The following is a 15,188-nucleotide window of genomic DNA, read 5'->3' as shown; positions in this document are numbered from 1 at the left end:
ATTTTTAGTAGAGACACGGTTTCACCATGTTGGCCAGGCTGGTCTCGAACTCCTGACCTCAGGTGATCCGCCCACCTCACCCTCCCAAAGTGCTGGGTTACAGGCGTGAGCCACCACGCCCAGCCTTAAACTTTATTTTCTATAGTTTGTTATGAACAATGTGTCCTACATGAACTAAAATGATAAATGGTCTTCCTAGAAATCAAGATGTGTGGCCAGGCGCAGTGACTCATGCCTGTAATCCCAACACTTTGGGAGGCCAAGGAGGGGCGGATCATCAGGTCAAGAAATCGAGACCATCCTGGCCAACATGGTGAAACCCCATCTCTACTAAAAATATGAAAATTAGCTGGGCGTGGTGGCACATGCCTGTACTCCTAACTGCTCAGGCTGCTCGGGAGGCCAAGGCAGAATCGCTTGAACCTGGGAGGCAGAGGTTGCAGTGAGCAGAGATCGTGCCACTGCACTCCAGCCTGGCAACAGAGCAAGACTCCGTCTCAAAAAAACAAAAAAAAAAAAGAATTATGATGTGTATCCCATTTGAGAGTCACTGCTACTTGCCAGATCACATTGAACAAAATGACACTTTATTTGGGAGACAGAGTTTCACTCTGTCGTCCAAGCCAGAGCACACTGGCACCATCAGCTCAATGCCTCCTCAAACTCCTGGGCTCAGGCAATCCTTCCACCTCAGCCTCCCAAGTAGCTAGGACTACAGGTGGGTACCGCCATGCCTGGTTAACTTTTTTTTTTATTTTACTTTTGTGGAGATGAGCTCTTGCAATGTTGCCCAGGTTGGTCTCAAACTCCTGGCCTCAAATAATCCTCCTGCCTCAGCCTTCCAAAGTGCTCAAAGTGCTAGAATTACAGTTGTAAGCCACCACACTGGCCTGTTATTCAGATTCAGAATGCACTAGCAATGACTTACATTCTCCCTTTACTAAATCACACCAATAAATTGCCATGTTTCAGCATCACTGATTTATACCTCTTGGTGAACATAGTAACATTTTACTGGGAATTTTGGGAAAGAGCTGTCTCAAAAAGTCTTGTATTGCAGTGATAAAGCTACAAAAAAAAGGAGCAGTCATTTAAAACTACTTTAATTATATGCCATAGCCCTTGATGTTTCTAATACATGTGAGACTAAGAAAACAAACAATAAAGTATAAAATAGGTAGAAGGTATATACATTTCTGCAAATATTCTAATGGTAGTAGGTAAGAATAAATACTTTAAGACACACTTTTTCTAACACAGTAACTGAAAAAATTTTAAATTGCCATGCTGCAGCACTGAAGACAGTTTGAATCACCAGAAAAAGTGTGGACTTAGTAACGATGTGGTCACACAGTAAATAGCCCTTAGTGAAAAAACTTGTGCAAATTATTGTGCAAAGTAACCACTATTTTTTAAGGTGAGTTAGTCATTGAAATTGAAATGCAAACTTCCTAACAGAAATGTCACATAGTTAAGAAACCCGTTATTATAGCAAACCTGTTTTTAGAAAAGTCTTAATTTTCGAAAACACAAAAATTATATTTCTACATTCTTTATATATCCTATTGCACTTTTTTTTTTTTTTTAAAGAAAAAAAAAGACAGGGAAGGAGAGAGACAGAGTCTCACTCCATCACCCAGGCTGGAGTGTGGTGGCACAATCACAGCTCACTGCAATCTCCAACTCCTGAGCTCAAGCAGCCCTCCTGCCTCAGCCTCCTGAGTGATTGTACACTATTTTCAAAGAAATATTTATATTCATTATTACCATCTGATTTTCACAAAAATTCCCATGGGTGACACAGTGAAAACTGCTGTGAACTTGCAGGTAACTTTTTAAAGTGTGCGTTTTCTTACATAACTGGACAAATGTCACAGGATTATCCAGTGGCAAGTCCAAGATTAAAATCTGTTTCCCTTTTCAAGGTAATCCACAAAGCTATACTTTCTAATAGCTTCATAGAGTACACGATAGAAGTTCTCTGTATATTTATAGAGCAGGCTACTGCAGTGGAACTATTTATGTTTCACCTGACATCCCAACAGGTGCCAGCTACCCCTACCTTCCAAGGTGAGATATCTAGGGCCACTTGGAAAAGTTTGTAAGTGTCCTCTTTGCAGGACAGAGTAGATTGACTGGTGTATCTGACTCATCCCCGAAAAATCTAAATGGCAAGAGACTAGCAGGCTCTCTGCTCTCATAAGAAGGAAGAAGGGGTTGCTATTTGGACTGTCCTCTGTCTACAGACATGGTCAAGGCAAAGAATACATGTATGCTTCTCACAGACCAAAGAGAGCTGGCTTGGGTTGTCTTAAATCTCGTCCACAAGGTGACTCGAGAAGTCCTTTGCATTTCCATAAGACGTTTTAGAATCAGTTGGTCAATTTCAATGAAATAAAGTGCTAGAATTTGATTAGATTTAATTGAATCTGTAGACCAATCTGGGGGCCACTTGACATCTTTACAATATTGAATCTTCCTATTCATGAACATGGTATATCTCTTAATTTTAAGTGTTTTGTAAGTTTCTTATAACTATTCCTGGGGTTTTCAGCAAAGTGTTCTTGCACACCTTTCATTAGGTTTATTCTCAGGTTTTTTTTTTGTATTTGTTTATTGCTAATATATAGAGACTCTGTTGCTACAAAAGTATGTTGAATTTGTTATCTAGTGAGTGGCCTTGCTAAATTCATTTCAATTATGATAGTTTGCAGATTATTTGTGTATCATCAAGTTCTCTGTGAATGACAGTTTTATTTCTTCCTTTCTCAAAATCTTTATGCCCTATTTCTTGCCAAATTATAGTGGCTGGGCAATTGTATTAGTTCGTTCTCACACTGCTAATAAAGACATACCCAAGACTGGGTAATTTGTAAAGGAAAGAGGGTTAATTGACTCACAGTTCAGCATGACTGGGGAGGCCTCAGGAAATTTACAATCATGGCAGAAGGGGAAGCAAACACATCTTCTTCACATGATGGCAGGAAGGAGAAGTGCCAAGCAAAAGGGGGAAAAGTTCCTTATAAAACCATCAGATCTCGTGAGAACTCACTATCATGAGAACAGCATGAGGATAACCACCACCATGATTAAAGTAACTCCCACTGGGTCCCTCCCATGACAAAAATAAGTAAAACTATATTTTCCCATAACATAATGTTGTATATGGAAAATCCTAAAGAATCAACACAAACACAAAAATTATTAGAGCTAATAAACAAGTTCAGCAAGGTTGCAAGATAGAAAATTGGTACACAAATTGCACTGGCTAGGCCAGGCACAGTGACTTATGCCTGTAATCTCAGCTCTTTGGGAGGCGGGTGGATGACTTGAGGTCAGGAAGCTCAAGACCAGCCTGGCCAACATGGCGAAACCGTCTCTACGAAAAATACAAAAATTAGCTGGACATGGTGGTGCATGACTGTAATCCCCACTACTTGGGAGGCTGAGGCAGGAGAATCGCCTAAACCTGGGAGACAGAAGTTGCAGTGAGCCAAGACTGCACTACTACACTCCAGCCTCCTAGGTGACAGAGCGAGACTCTGCCTCAAAAACAAAAACAAAAACAAAAACAAAACTGCATTAACTAGGACCTCTAGCAGAATGTTGATTACAAGTAGTAATAGTGGGTATCCTTGTCTCATTCTCCATCTCAGCAGTGGTGGGGTATGAGGAGAGCTACCAATATTCACCATAAAGTATGATGGTAGCCATAGGATTTTTGGTGTACTCATCAATATAGATTCCCAAACTGTTTAAAAGGTGTTTTTTCTTTCACAAATGGTGTTAAATATTTATCAAATACTTCTTCTGCACCTTTGAAAGAATATTTTTCTCTGTAGTCTTTTTTTTTTTTTGAGAAGGAGTCTTGCTCCGTCGCCCAGGCTGGAATGCAGTGGCCGTATCTCAGCTCACTGCAAGCTCCGCCTCCCGGGTTTACGCCATTCTCCTGCCTCAGCCTCCCGAGGAGCTGGGACTACAGGCGCCCACCACCTCGCCCGGCTAGTTTTTTGTATTTTTTAGTAGAGACAGGGTTTCACCGGGTTAGCCAGGATGGTCTCGATCTCCTGACCTTGTGATCCGCCCATCTCGGCCTCCCAAAGTGCTGGGATTACAGGCTCCTGTAGTCTTTTAATGTGATGACTTATACTGACTTTTGAATGCCAAACCGAATTTACATCCTTGTAATAGAAACCCGTGGTGTGTATATGTATTTGTGTGTACAAACATAATATTTGGACTTCTTTAAAATTTAGATTCATTTGCTATTAGGTTTTTCAGAATTTTTGTATTTATGTTCATGAGACTTTCCTATAATATTTTTATTGTAATGTTCTTACACTTGGAAGAATGTGTATTCTGTAGCTGTGTGAAGGTGTTATGTGTATTTCAATTGGGTCAAGTTAACATCTTTACTGTTGAATGTTTTCCTATAGGCTATTGAAAGAGGCTAAAGCCTTCCACTATAATTACGAATTTGTTCATTTCTTCTGTCTTTAGCTCTGTCAATTCTTGTTTTATGTATTTAGAGGTTTTATTATTAGGCTCACATCCATTTAAAATTGATATTTTCTGGTAGAGTGAACCCTTTAGTTGTGTGGAATGGCTTTCTCTACTACTCACAAAGGTATCTTTTTTTCACTTTTCTCCTCATTTTTCAATTTTTCTATGTTCTTATAATTTTGCCATGTCTCTTGAGTAGAGTTTTGGTTTTTTGTTTTTTTAATTTGGACATGGAGTCTCACTCTGTCGTCCAGGCTAGAGTGCAATGGTGCGATCCTGGCTCACTGCAACCTCCGCTCCCAGGTCTCAGAGATTCTCCAGTCTCAGCTTCCCAAGTAGCTAGGATTATAGGTGGCCACCACCACGCCTGGCTAATTTTTATATTTTTAGTAGAGACGCGTTTCACCATGTCGTCCAGGCTGGTTCCAAACTCCTGATCTCAAGTGATCCGCCCACCTCAGCCTACCAAAGTTCTGGGATTACAGGTGTGGGCCACCATGCCCAGCCTTGAATAGAGGTTTCTAATCAAAAAAATCTGTTTCCTATAAGTTCAGAGAGCTAATAACATCTGTAATAAAAATCTGAGTTTAAGAAAAAAGCATAAAGAAAAGTATGACAAACCAAAACCTAACTACATTGAGTTTATATAATAAATTACAACAATAGGATGATAGTTTTTCTGAGAGCACAGTTGTATCTTATTTAAAAACACATCAGCTGGGCACGGTAGCTCACACCTATAATCCAAGCACTTTGGGAGGCTGAGGCATGCAGATGGCTTGAAAACAAGAGTTTGGCTAGGCAACATGGCAAAACTCAGTTTCTATAAAAAAATACAAAAATTAGCCGGGCATGGTGGCATGCACCTGTAGTCCCAGCTACTCGGGAGGCTGAGGTGGGAGGATCACCTGAGCCCAGGAGGCAGAGGTTGCAGTGAGCCAAGATCACGCCACTGCACTCCAGCCTGGATGACAGAGCAAGATCCTGTCTCAAAAAACAAACAAACAAAAAAAAAAACACCACCCTCCCTACCTGTCAGGTTGTTAACTAGACACACTCAACCATTCAAATCAAGGTAAAAATATATAAGTAAATAAAAAGGACTCTGAGGAAAGTTAATGTCAAAAAGTCCCAGCACAAAAGTTTAGCAGTGACTCATAAGGAAATCCAGGCCAGGTGTGGTGGCTCATGCATACAATCTCAACACTCTGGGAGGCCAAGGCAGGAGGACTGCTTGAGCCCACGAGTTTGAGACCAGCCTGGACAACATAGTGAGACCCCATTTCTACAAAAATATAAAAAGTAAAATTGTAAAAAGTCGTTGGATATAGCGGCACACACCTATAATCCCAACTATTCAGGAAGCTGAGGCTGCAGTAAGCCATAATCACACCAATGCACTCCAGCCTGGGTGACAGAGCAAGACCCTGTCTCAAAAAAAAGAAAAAAAAAAGAAAGAAAAAAGAAAAAAAGAAAAGAGAAAATCCATTAAGCCTTCATTAAGAACCTATTTATTCTGGTCATCTCACTTCTTACAGTCCTAAGAGATGAACAGCTTCAACGACAGTTGATTCTACAGACAGACACGAGTAAGAAATAAGCAACAGTGTAAATAAAGAGCAGCTGGGGTCTGACCAATACTGAAGAGGCAATGAACTGCAGCATCTCCCAAGGGTATCAAGTAAACATACTGAAAACCCAAGTCATCAAGAAAATTAAACTGCATTCAGTAAAATCTGTTCAAAAAGTAAAAAGCCAGCTGGGCATGGTGGCTCATGCCTGTAATCCCAGCACTTTGGGAGGCCAAGGCAGGAGGATCACAAGGTCAGGAGATCAAGACCATCCTGGCTAACGTGGTGAAACCCCGTCTCTATTAAAAATACAATAAACTAGCCGGGCGTGGTGGTGGGCGCCTGTAGTCCCAGCTACTAGGGAGGCTGACGCAGGAGAATGGCATGAACCCGGGAGGCGGAGCTTGCAGTGAGCCAAGATCGCGCCACTGCACTCCAGCCCGGGCAATAGTGGCAGAGCAAGACTCCGTCTCAAGAAAAAAAAAAAAAAAAGTCAGAAGCCAAATAATACACTGAGAAAAGCTGCTTGTCACAGTTATCTTGAATTATCCTTGGTAGCGGCAGGCCTCACTAACCTTCAAAATTCTCTCATGTTAGATGCACATACATTTAAGTGTTACACATTTATTTTATCAATCTATTTCCCTCAGAATCCCACAAATATATTTAAATGTTTTATTTAAACATGAAATAATGTTTATTTTAGATATTATTTAAAAAGAAGAGCTATTACTAGAATTCACTAAGACACTGAGTGATTTGGTTTCATGATACAAACCTACGGCAGCATGAAACTGAGATAAAGCATCAGCTAGCTGTCCAGCTGCAAGTAATTTCTTGCCCAATTCAAGATGTTTCTCAACATCTGCATTTACTCCACATTCAGCACCTAAAAACAAAATTAAAAACAATCAGTTAACTTTCCACAAACCAAGATTTAATTCTAAAAAATATAATATTAAAAATAGTTATCTGTCTCAGTCATCTGCTCAGATGAGAAAACTCACAGAGGCTGAAAAATGATGTAAAGAACATAACATAAAATACAAACCCTATTTCATTTTATGGAGTACAAGACAAAAAATATACCCATCTTGACCTAATTAGTCAAAAGAATGTAACCAGTCTAGAAAATAAAGGAAAGTTGTGTAATGCAGAAGTAGTAAACATATTTTGAACAATAAAAGGAAAATTGTTTGAAGTTAGAATCTCACCTTTAATGAATATCATATAGACTGTTATAACATTTAAGTATGTATTAAGCACCTATAATGCACTAGGCACTATTCTAGGTATCTGGCATAAGTGAGCAACATTCAAAAACTCCTGCCCCTGATACCCTCCTGGCGCCTGATGTTATCGTGGAAGGAGACAGATATGATAAATAGGTAAATTACATAGCATGTTACGTGAAAAGTACTGTGGAAAAAGTCAAGCCATGTAAAGAGGTAAGGAGTTCAAGGTACTTAGAGTAGTAAACAAGGGGGTAAAGGGCAGGACTTCTTGAGAAGCTGACATCTGAACAAGACTTGAAAAAAGTGAGGAACTCACCATGCAGACAGCTAGGAAAAGAGCTTCCAGGAAGAGGGACCAGCTAGTGCAAGGGTCCTAAGTCGGGAGCATGCAGATATGTTCCAGAAACAGCAGAGAGGCCTGGATGGCTGCAGCAGAGCCAAGAGGAAGATAGTAGTATGAGGTCAAAGAACTAGAGGACCTGACTATGGCTTTGAATATTTACTTGTCTTAAAATAGGGAACTACTGCAGAATCAATAACATGATCTGATGGACTAGGCCAGTTATCAATGTATTGCCTCTTGGCTCTGAATTCATCCTTCAGTACTTGCACTGCAATAAAGGCCTGGAGTTTGCAAGCATTTCCTCTTTACAGTGAGTATAATGTTATGCTTTGTCAGTATAGGGCACTGAAGCAACACTGCAGAAAGGACACTTCCTAGTTCTGCTTGCTGTATTTTAACTGTCTTCTGGCTCCTGCTGCATGGTCTGTCATGGGGTGGACTTCCTGGTGCATGGTATGGATGAGGAGGACATCCAGGGGTACTTAGCCATAGCTGTATGCCCAGGGGTCCAGTTCCTCAGTGACCTGGCAACATCAGCCCACACACTCCAGATTTCACACCCACAGAAGCACCTGGACTCCCTTCATAGACAGGCTGACCAGCCTTGGCTCACCTATATGTGAAAGGATTGTCTTCTGCTTGCCCAGCTACTATGGACCAGCCACCCAGCAATCTTCTTCATCAGCAAACCTGGGCTACAGCTATACCTTCTCCAGTAAGATCTAAACCCCAGCCTGGTAGAGGGGACCCCTCTTGCAGGTTGGTCCTTCCTTGAGGCTATCTCTTAGTCCTAGAATATCCGTCAGAGTTCTCTTTACATCTTTAGTTACTCTTCTATCATAACTTAACGGTTCTGAGATTAAACTTCCCCTTTCTAAGTAACTACATGATTTCTATCTCTCCTCAATGGACCATGAGTGACACACGATTGGTATTGGGAGCAGTCCTAGGAGACAGGCCCACAGAGATGCAATTTGAGGACTGGTTTGGTCATGATCTTGGGCTTCAATGCAGTGCTAAGTTCATCGCCAATGGGAGATGAAATGCTAGTAATCCACAGTAGGTATTGGAGTCACAATTAACTAAGCTATCACTTTGGTTGACTGTAATGAAGTACTAATTGAGGCACATGTCTTAGAAGCCCAAGTGGCTGCTGCAACTGACCACAATGGCAGAAATTATGAAAATAAGTACTGTGATGTGGGGTGGGTTCTTTTGAGAGCCCTAGAGCAGGGTCCCCAAGCCCCCAGCCATGGACCAGTACCAGTCCATGGCCTGTTAGGAACGAGGCCACACAGCCGGAAGTGATCAGCAAGCCAGCGAACATTACCACCCGAGCTCCACCTCCTGTCAGATCATTAGATTCTCATAGGAGCACAAACCCTATCGTCAATTGCGCATGCAAGGGGTCTAGGTTGTGCATTCCTTATGAGACTCTAACTAATGCCTGATGATCTAAGGTGAAACAGATTCATCCTGAAACCATCCTCCCCCTACCCAACCCGGTCCGTGGAAAAACTGTCTTCCACAAAACCAATCTCTGGTGCCCAAAAGGTTTGGGAATTGCTGCACTGGGGCACCTACAGGGAGAAGATAACCAACCCAGATCCAACTTTCAGCTCAAGTCATGGTCAGATTCAGCTGAAAATCAAATATAAAATTTAATTTGATTATGAGGGTTGCTGAATTAAAACAATAGCTGAATTCATGGTCTCACCAAGTTTCTCCTATGAAAGGGCACAGATTAGTAAAGAACAGAATCCTTAAATTTGGAATGGGAATATTTATTTGGACCCAAATGAAACTGACCAACTTGAACCCCCAAGTCCTTCTGAGTCTCCCTTACCAGAAGTAGTTTTCCCCCCTTGTCTGAGGAGATGAGTCTTCCACTGCTTAAAAACCTGAGGACGGCTTTACCTACGGTGGAGGCCTTAAAAGAGGATGCTCAACCTCAAGACACACCCTAACCACTGCCATTGTCACTAACCCATGTCTAATCTTGGCAGGCTCCAGAGGAACAGGTATATACTATGACCCAAAGGAAGTAGCTGAACACACCAAAAGATCTGTTGATAAACGAGCAGAATCCCACAGAACATACATGGCAATAGATTCTAAAGGTGCTAGACCAGGAGGGTGAAATATAACACTACTTTGGCTCTAATTCATTTATATGTGCATGCTTATAAAGCAGAGGTCAACAAACCGTTTTTTGTAAATAAAGTTTTACAAGAACGGGGCCATGCCCATTAATGGATGGGCCATATTGTCTATGGCTTCTTTCACACTGTAGCAGCACAACAGAGTTGTTGTGACAAAACCCATATGGCCTCTAAAACCTAAAATATTTACAATCTGACTCTTTACAGAAAAGGTTTGACTACTTCTATACTAGAGATCCCACATTTAATGTGTTAACTCACAAAACTGGAAGTGGCTTTAACAGCTTACTTGATTGGCTGACTGAAACTTGAAGTTTAATTTAATTAGTTAAACATTAATTATATTAATTTAACATTTAATAAGGCTGAGGTTCCAAAGTTTCCCTAGCATAAGAAGAGAGGAATCCAAAGGCTTAGAGAGACAAGAAGGTTGGACTGGATTTATCATGTGTTACCTACACACCAAACTGCCACTTATGTCCAGGAGAGGGCCTAGAAAACACTCCTTTTACTAAGGCATTGAGAAACCTATTAGTAGCCAGGCGCAGTAGCTCATGCCTGTAATCCCAACACTCTGTGAGGTCAAGACAGGAAAACTGCTTCAGGCCAGGAGTTCAAGAGTAGCCTGGGCAACATAATGAGACCTCATCTCTACAAAAATATAAAATAATTAACCAGGCATGGTGGCACACACCTGTAGTCCCAGCTATTTAATACTTGGGGGGGCTGAGGCAGGAGGATGGATCCTTTGAGCCCAGGAGTTCAAGTCTGCAGTGAGCTATGATCGTGCCACTGTATTCCAGTCTAGGAGACAGAGCAAACCTTGTCTCTGAAACAAAAAAAAAATTTTTTTTAAAGAGAGGGAGAAGTGTATTACTGAGGGACCACCTACAAGGTTTTCAAAATTCTTGTCACTCCCCTTTGTAGGAGAGGTATGACTACAGGAGGAAGTCAATATTGAGATAAGTTGAATTCAGTGGGGATAATGGGATTTTAGAGTTGAGCAGAAACTTAAGCAGCAGCACTGAACCATCAGAGACAAGGTGGGCACAACAATGCAGAGGCTCTTAATAATCAGGTAGATAAAATGACATACTCTATGGATGTCACTCAACCTCCTTCTCCATCATATCTAAGCTTGTGCAATGGACCCATGAACAAAGTGGCCAAGGTGACAGAGATGGAGATTATGAATGGGTTCAAAAACAAAGATCAGGCCAGGTGCGGTGGCTCAGGCCTGTAATCCCAGCACTTCAGGAGGCCAAGACAGGCAGATCACCTGAGATCAGGAATTCGAGACCAGCCTGGCCAACACGGCAAAACCCCATCTCTACTAAAAATAAAGAGATTAGCCGGATGTGGTGGTGCATGCCTGTAATCCCAGCTACTAGGGAGGCTGAGGCAGGAGAATTGCTTGAACCTACGAGGTGGAGGTTGTGGTGAGCTGAGATCATGTCACTGCACTCCAGCCTGGGTGACAATGCAAGACTCTGTCTCAAAAAACAAAAACAAAAACAAACAAACAAAAAAACACACACACACAGATTAGTCCTTTCCAAAACTGAAAAAAGTGATCTGGCTAAAGCTACTGCAGAGCATCTGATATGCCAGCGCTGGAGACCAATACTGAATTCCCAGTATGGCACCATGGGTAGAAAAGAGACAGCTGGCCACCTAGTGGCAGGCTGATTTAATTTGGTTCTCTTCCATAATGCATCCATTTCTCATATTCCAGATACGAATTTGCCTGCAAGGCTTCTGCCAACTCCACCATTCATAGACTCACAGAATGTATTACCTACCATCACAGCATTCTATACAGCACTATGTCTCTCATTAAGGAATTCACTTCATAGCAAGTGAGGTGGACAATGTGCTCATGACACTAAGATTAATTGGTTTTACCATTACTCCATCACCTAGAATGGCTTAGTAAAGAGTTAAGCAGCAGCACTAGTTAGCAGACAAAAACCTGAAAGGATGGGGCTCTGTTTTACAAGCAGCAGCAGGCATGGCTCCTCTCATTATTATACCCACATAACCCACTTGCAAAATTTCTGCTTCTAGTCCTGGCAACTTTGAGCTCGGATGGTTTGGAGATCTTAGTCCTTAAAGGAGAAATGCTTCCAAAGGGTACACAACAATGTTTCCGATTAATTGGAAGATGAGACTGCCACAGGGTCATTTTGTACTTCTTATGTCACTGAAACCAACAAGCCAAAACATTGGTTAATCTACTAGTTGGAAAAATGAATCCGAATTACCAAGGGCAAACAAGTGTGCCATTTTGCAATGGAGGTAAAGTAGGATAAGTGGAACTCAGAAGATTCTCTAGGGCGTGTCATACTACTTTTATGCCCAATACAAAGTTAATGAAATGTTACAGCAATCAAAAAACAGAGCAAATAAGACACAGTCCCTTCAAGAAGGAAAGTTTATGAACCACTCAATCAGGTTAAAAAAAAAAAAAAAAAAAAGCCAGAGTAGCTGAAATTCTGGCAGAAGGCAAGAGAGGTATAGGACAGGAAGTAGATGAAGGAAGCCACATATATCAGCTACCATCTCAGACCAGTTACAGACACAAGCTATGTAGTAGCTTTGCATATTTTCTCTTTGATTATATACATGTTTATTTGTATATACAGTCAATCTTTATAATTCAGATTCTGTATTTATGAATTTGCCTATGCACTAAAATTCATTTGTAATCCCCAAACTCATATTCACAGCATTTTCACAGTCATTCAAGAACACATGCATGTTCAGGGCAGCAAAATACTGAAATCACTCCAAGCATATGTTCCAGTTGAGGTTGAACAAGGTAACACTCCATCTTCCTGTGTCAGCTTTTATATTATAAACAAGGGTCCTTTCCACTGTACATTTGGTGACACTTTTTTGTGTATGCTTCCTGTCACTGATTTCACCATTTCAAGTGACTCCCAAGCATAGTACTGAAGTACTGTCAGGTGTTCCTGTGCTCAGGAAAGCTGGGCTGTGCCTTACTGAAAAAAATCGTGTGTTAGTTAAGCTTTCTTCAAATATGAAAGATAGTGCCATTAGCTGCAAGTTCAATGTTAATAGATCAACAATATATAGTAAGGTGTCTTCAAATAGAAACACACAGAAAACAAGGTTATGTCTTGATCTGTTGACATAAGTTGTGATTTGAGGCTTACAGAAACTTAACCCTGTATTTCCCCTAGAAGAAATGGTTCAATATTTGCTAATGCAGTGTTCACGATGACTCTACAGAACATAACCACCATGAATAACAAGAATTACCGTACTAACCAAATTTTTCTCCCTAATTCCCAATTTTATTTTATATACAAATTACTGAATTTAACTTTACAATTTAGTCTTTATATAACTGAATATTGAGTGGGACGGTGATGGAGTAAGAGTAGTAATTTATGTAGCCAGTGATGGATACGTGACTGATAGAATCAGGAGTCTTCTCCATTAGGGTATGGGTAAGAACTTCTTCACTGCAAGGATAGCCTATCTTTTTAGTTAGAAAATTGTCTCAGGTCTTCTATTCAGGCTGCTATAACAAAAATACCATAAACTGGATGGCTTATAAACAACATTTACTTCTCACAGTTCTAGAGGCTAGCAAGTCCAAGATCAAGGTGCCAGCAGATTCAGTGTCTGATGAGGGCCCATTCCTCATAGACTGCATTTTCTTGTTGAGTCCCTATGTGGTGAAAGGGGAAAACAAGCTCCTTCAGGCCTCTTTTATAAGGCCAATAATCCCAGTCATGAGGGCATAATCTAATCACCTTCTCCTTAAGGCCCTGCCTCTCAATACTGTCACATCGGATTAGGTTTCAACATATGAACTGGGGGTATGGGGGGAACACAAATATTCAGACCATAGCAAAAATAAAGTCGCTTTGTTGTACTGGTATTCAAATATGTGCAGAAAGGCACGTACAGAAACTAAGTAGCCAAAGCATTTCTCTTTTATGGTGAGCATGATATTAAGCTTTTTGGGGTGCTGAAGGACATTACAGAAAGAAAATCAAAACAATGGTTGCTTGGGAGGGTAAGAGAAAAGACAGACTGGGAAGAGGCAGGAGGGAACTGTTGGTAATGTTCTCATCTTGCTTAGACGTGTGGGTTACAACACAGTTATATGCAGTTATCAAAACTGAGCAAATATACACTTAAAAATATGGACATTTCATTGTACATTAATTTTACATGCAAACAAAAGTTGGTTATATGCCTGTTAAAGTATTTAGGGGCATGTATACTGGTGTTATTTTGAAATGCATTTTTTTCAAGGATTAATGGTTGGATAGAGAAATGCCCAGATGCATATGTGTTAAAACAAACATATTAAAATATTAGTGGTAGAATCTAGATGATGGGTGTAGGGAAGAACACTGTAAAATTCTTTCAACTTTGCAATATGTTTAATAATAAAATGTTGGGAATATATACACTATGGTATTATAATGGGAGAATGTACACAGGGTACTGTGAGGGCACAAGTTCAGGCACCTAACACAGTTAAAATTAAATAAAATTTAAACTTGTTTCACAGTCATACTAGTAAGAGTTTAAGTACTCAATAACTAGTGGCTGGTATAGGAGAGAAAAAATAATTTTCTGTCTTCATAAACTGGGACTCCCTATAACAAAAGACAGATTAACAAGAGTTGTTTCATATGTATACCTCAAACATACATGGAAGAAAACTCAAGAGAATCGAGTAAATCTCCAGAGTAGATTTCAAAGAAAGAGTTTAAACTTCAGCAGAATACCATCATTTGCTAAAATAAAGGAAGTAGAGGGTGATGGGGAAATCTGTTACAGGGGGATGGCCAGGAAAAACACTGAAAACAAGAGTAAGATTTGTTGTACAGTTTTAAGTCAATGCCTTTTCCATTTAGTGGCACCTCTCCTCCTAGTGCAGAGCAGGGAAAAATATTTCCCTTATAGAGGTAAATTTCTCTGACAAAAGGGCAACTTTTCAGAGCTATTCTTGGGTCTACAGTTTCTCAAAATAACCAACTCTAAATAACTAATATGACAAAGAGACAAATTTTGGAGTAGCATATTGTGGGTTCCTAAAGTCATATTTTGGGGTAGTGTGACCTGAGCTCCAACACCACTGCATGGGACAATGCAAATGATACCAAATATCTCCCATCAATGCGGAAAGTTCCACTGGACAGCCCTGGGGGATTCCCCTGAAGGCTCACCTGAAACCTGAAAGAAAAGTAGGAAAGATGCTACCTTTGTCGAAAAGGCTGGAATAGGGAAACCAACCATCCAAAAACAAAGGACGTGACATTTAAATGCCTAGATGTTACACGATTAATAAGGCTTTCAAAAAAAAAAGTCTAGTATTTCGGCTAGC

General features: G+C 40.6%; 1 protein-coding gene across 1 annotated transcript in view; it reads right to left on the bottom strand.

The window, feature by feature from the left end:
- The window catches only part of DNAJC3 (DnaJ heat shock protein family (Hsp40) member C3), a 108,288-nt gene that overhangs the window by 71,152 nt on the left and 21,948 nt on the right, over positions 1–15,188 (bottom strand). Inside the window, 1 exon segment of the mRNA NM_001266404.1 lies at positions 6,853–6,963. Within this exon segment, the coding sequence (NP_001253333.1) occupies positions 6,853–6,963 (111 nt within the window).

The sequence above is a fragment of the Macaca mulatta genome, chromosome 17 (assembly GCF_049350105.2).
Source record: "Macaca mulatta isolate MMU2019108-1 chromosome 17, T2T-MMU8v2.0, whole genome shotgun sequence".
Classification (NCBI taxonomy): Eukaryota; Metazoa; Chordata; class Mammalia; order Primates; family Cercopithecidae; genus Macaca; species Macaca mulatta.
The sequence above is the reverse complement of the archived record's forward strand: the minus strand, read 5'-3'. Positions and strand labels throughout refer to the sequence as shown.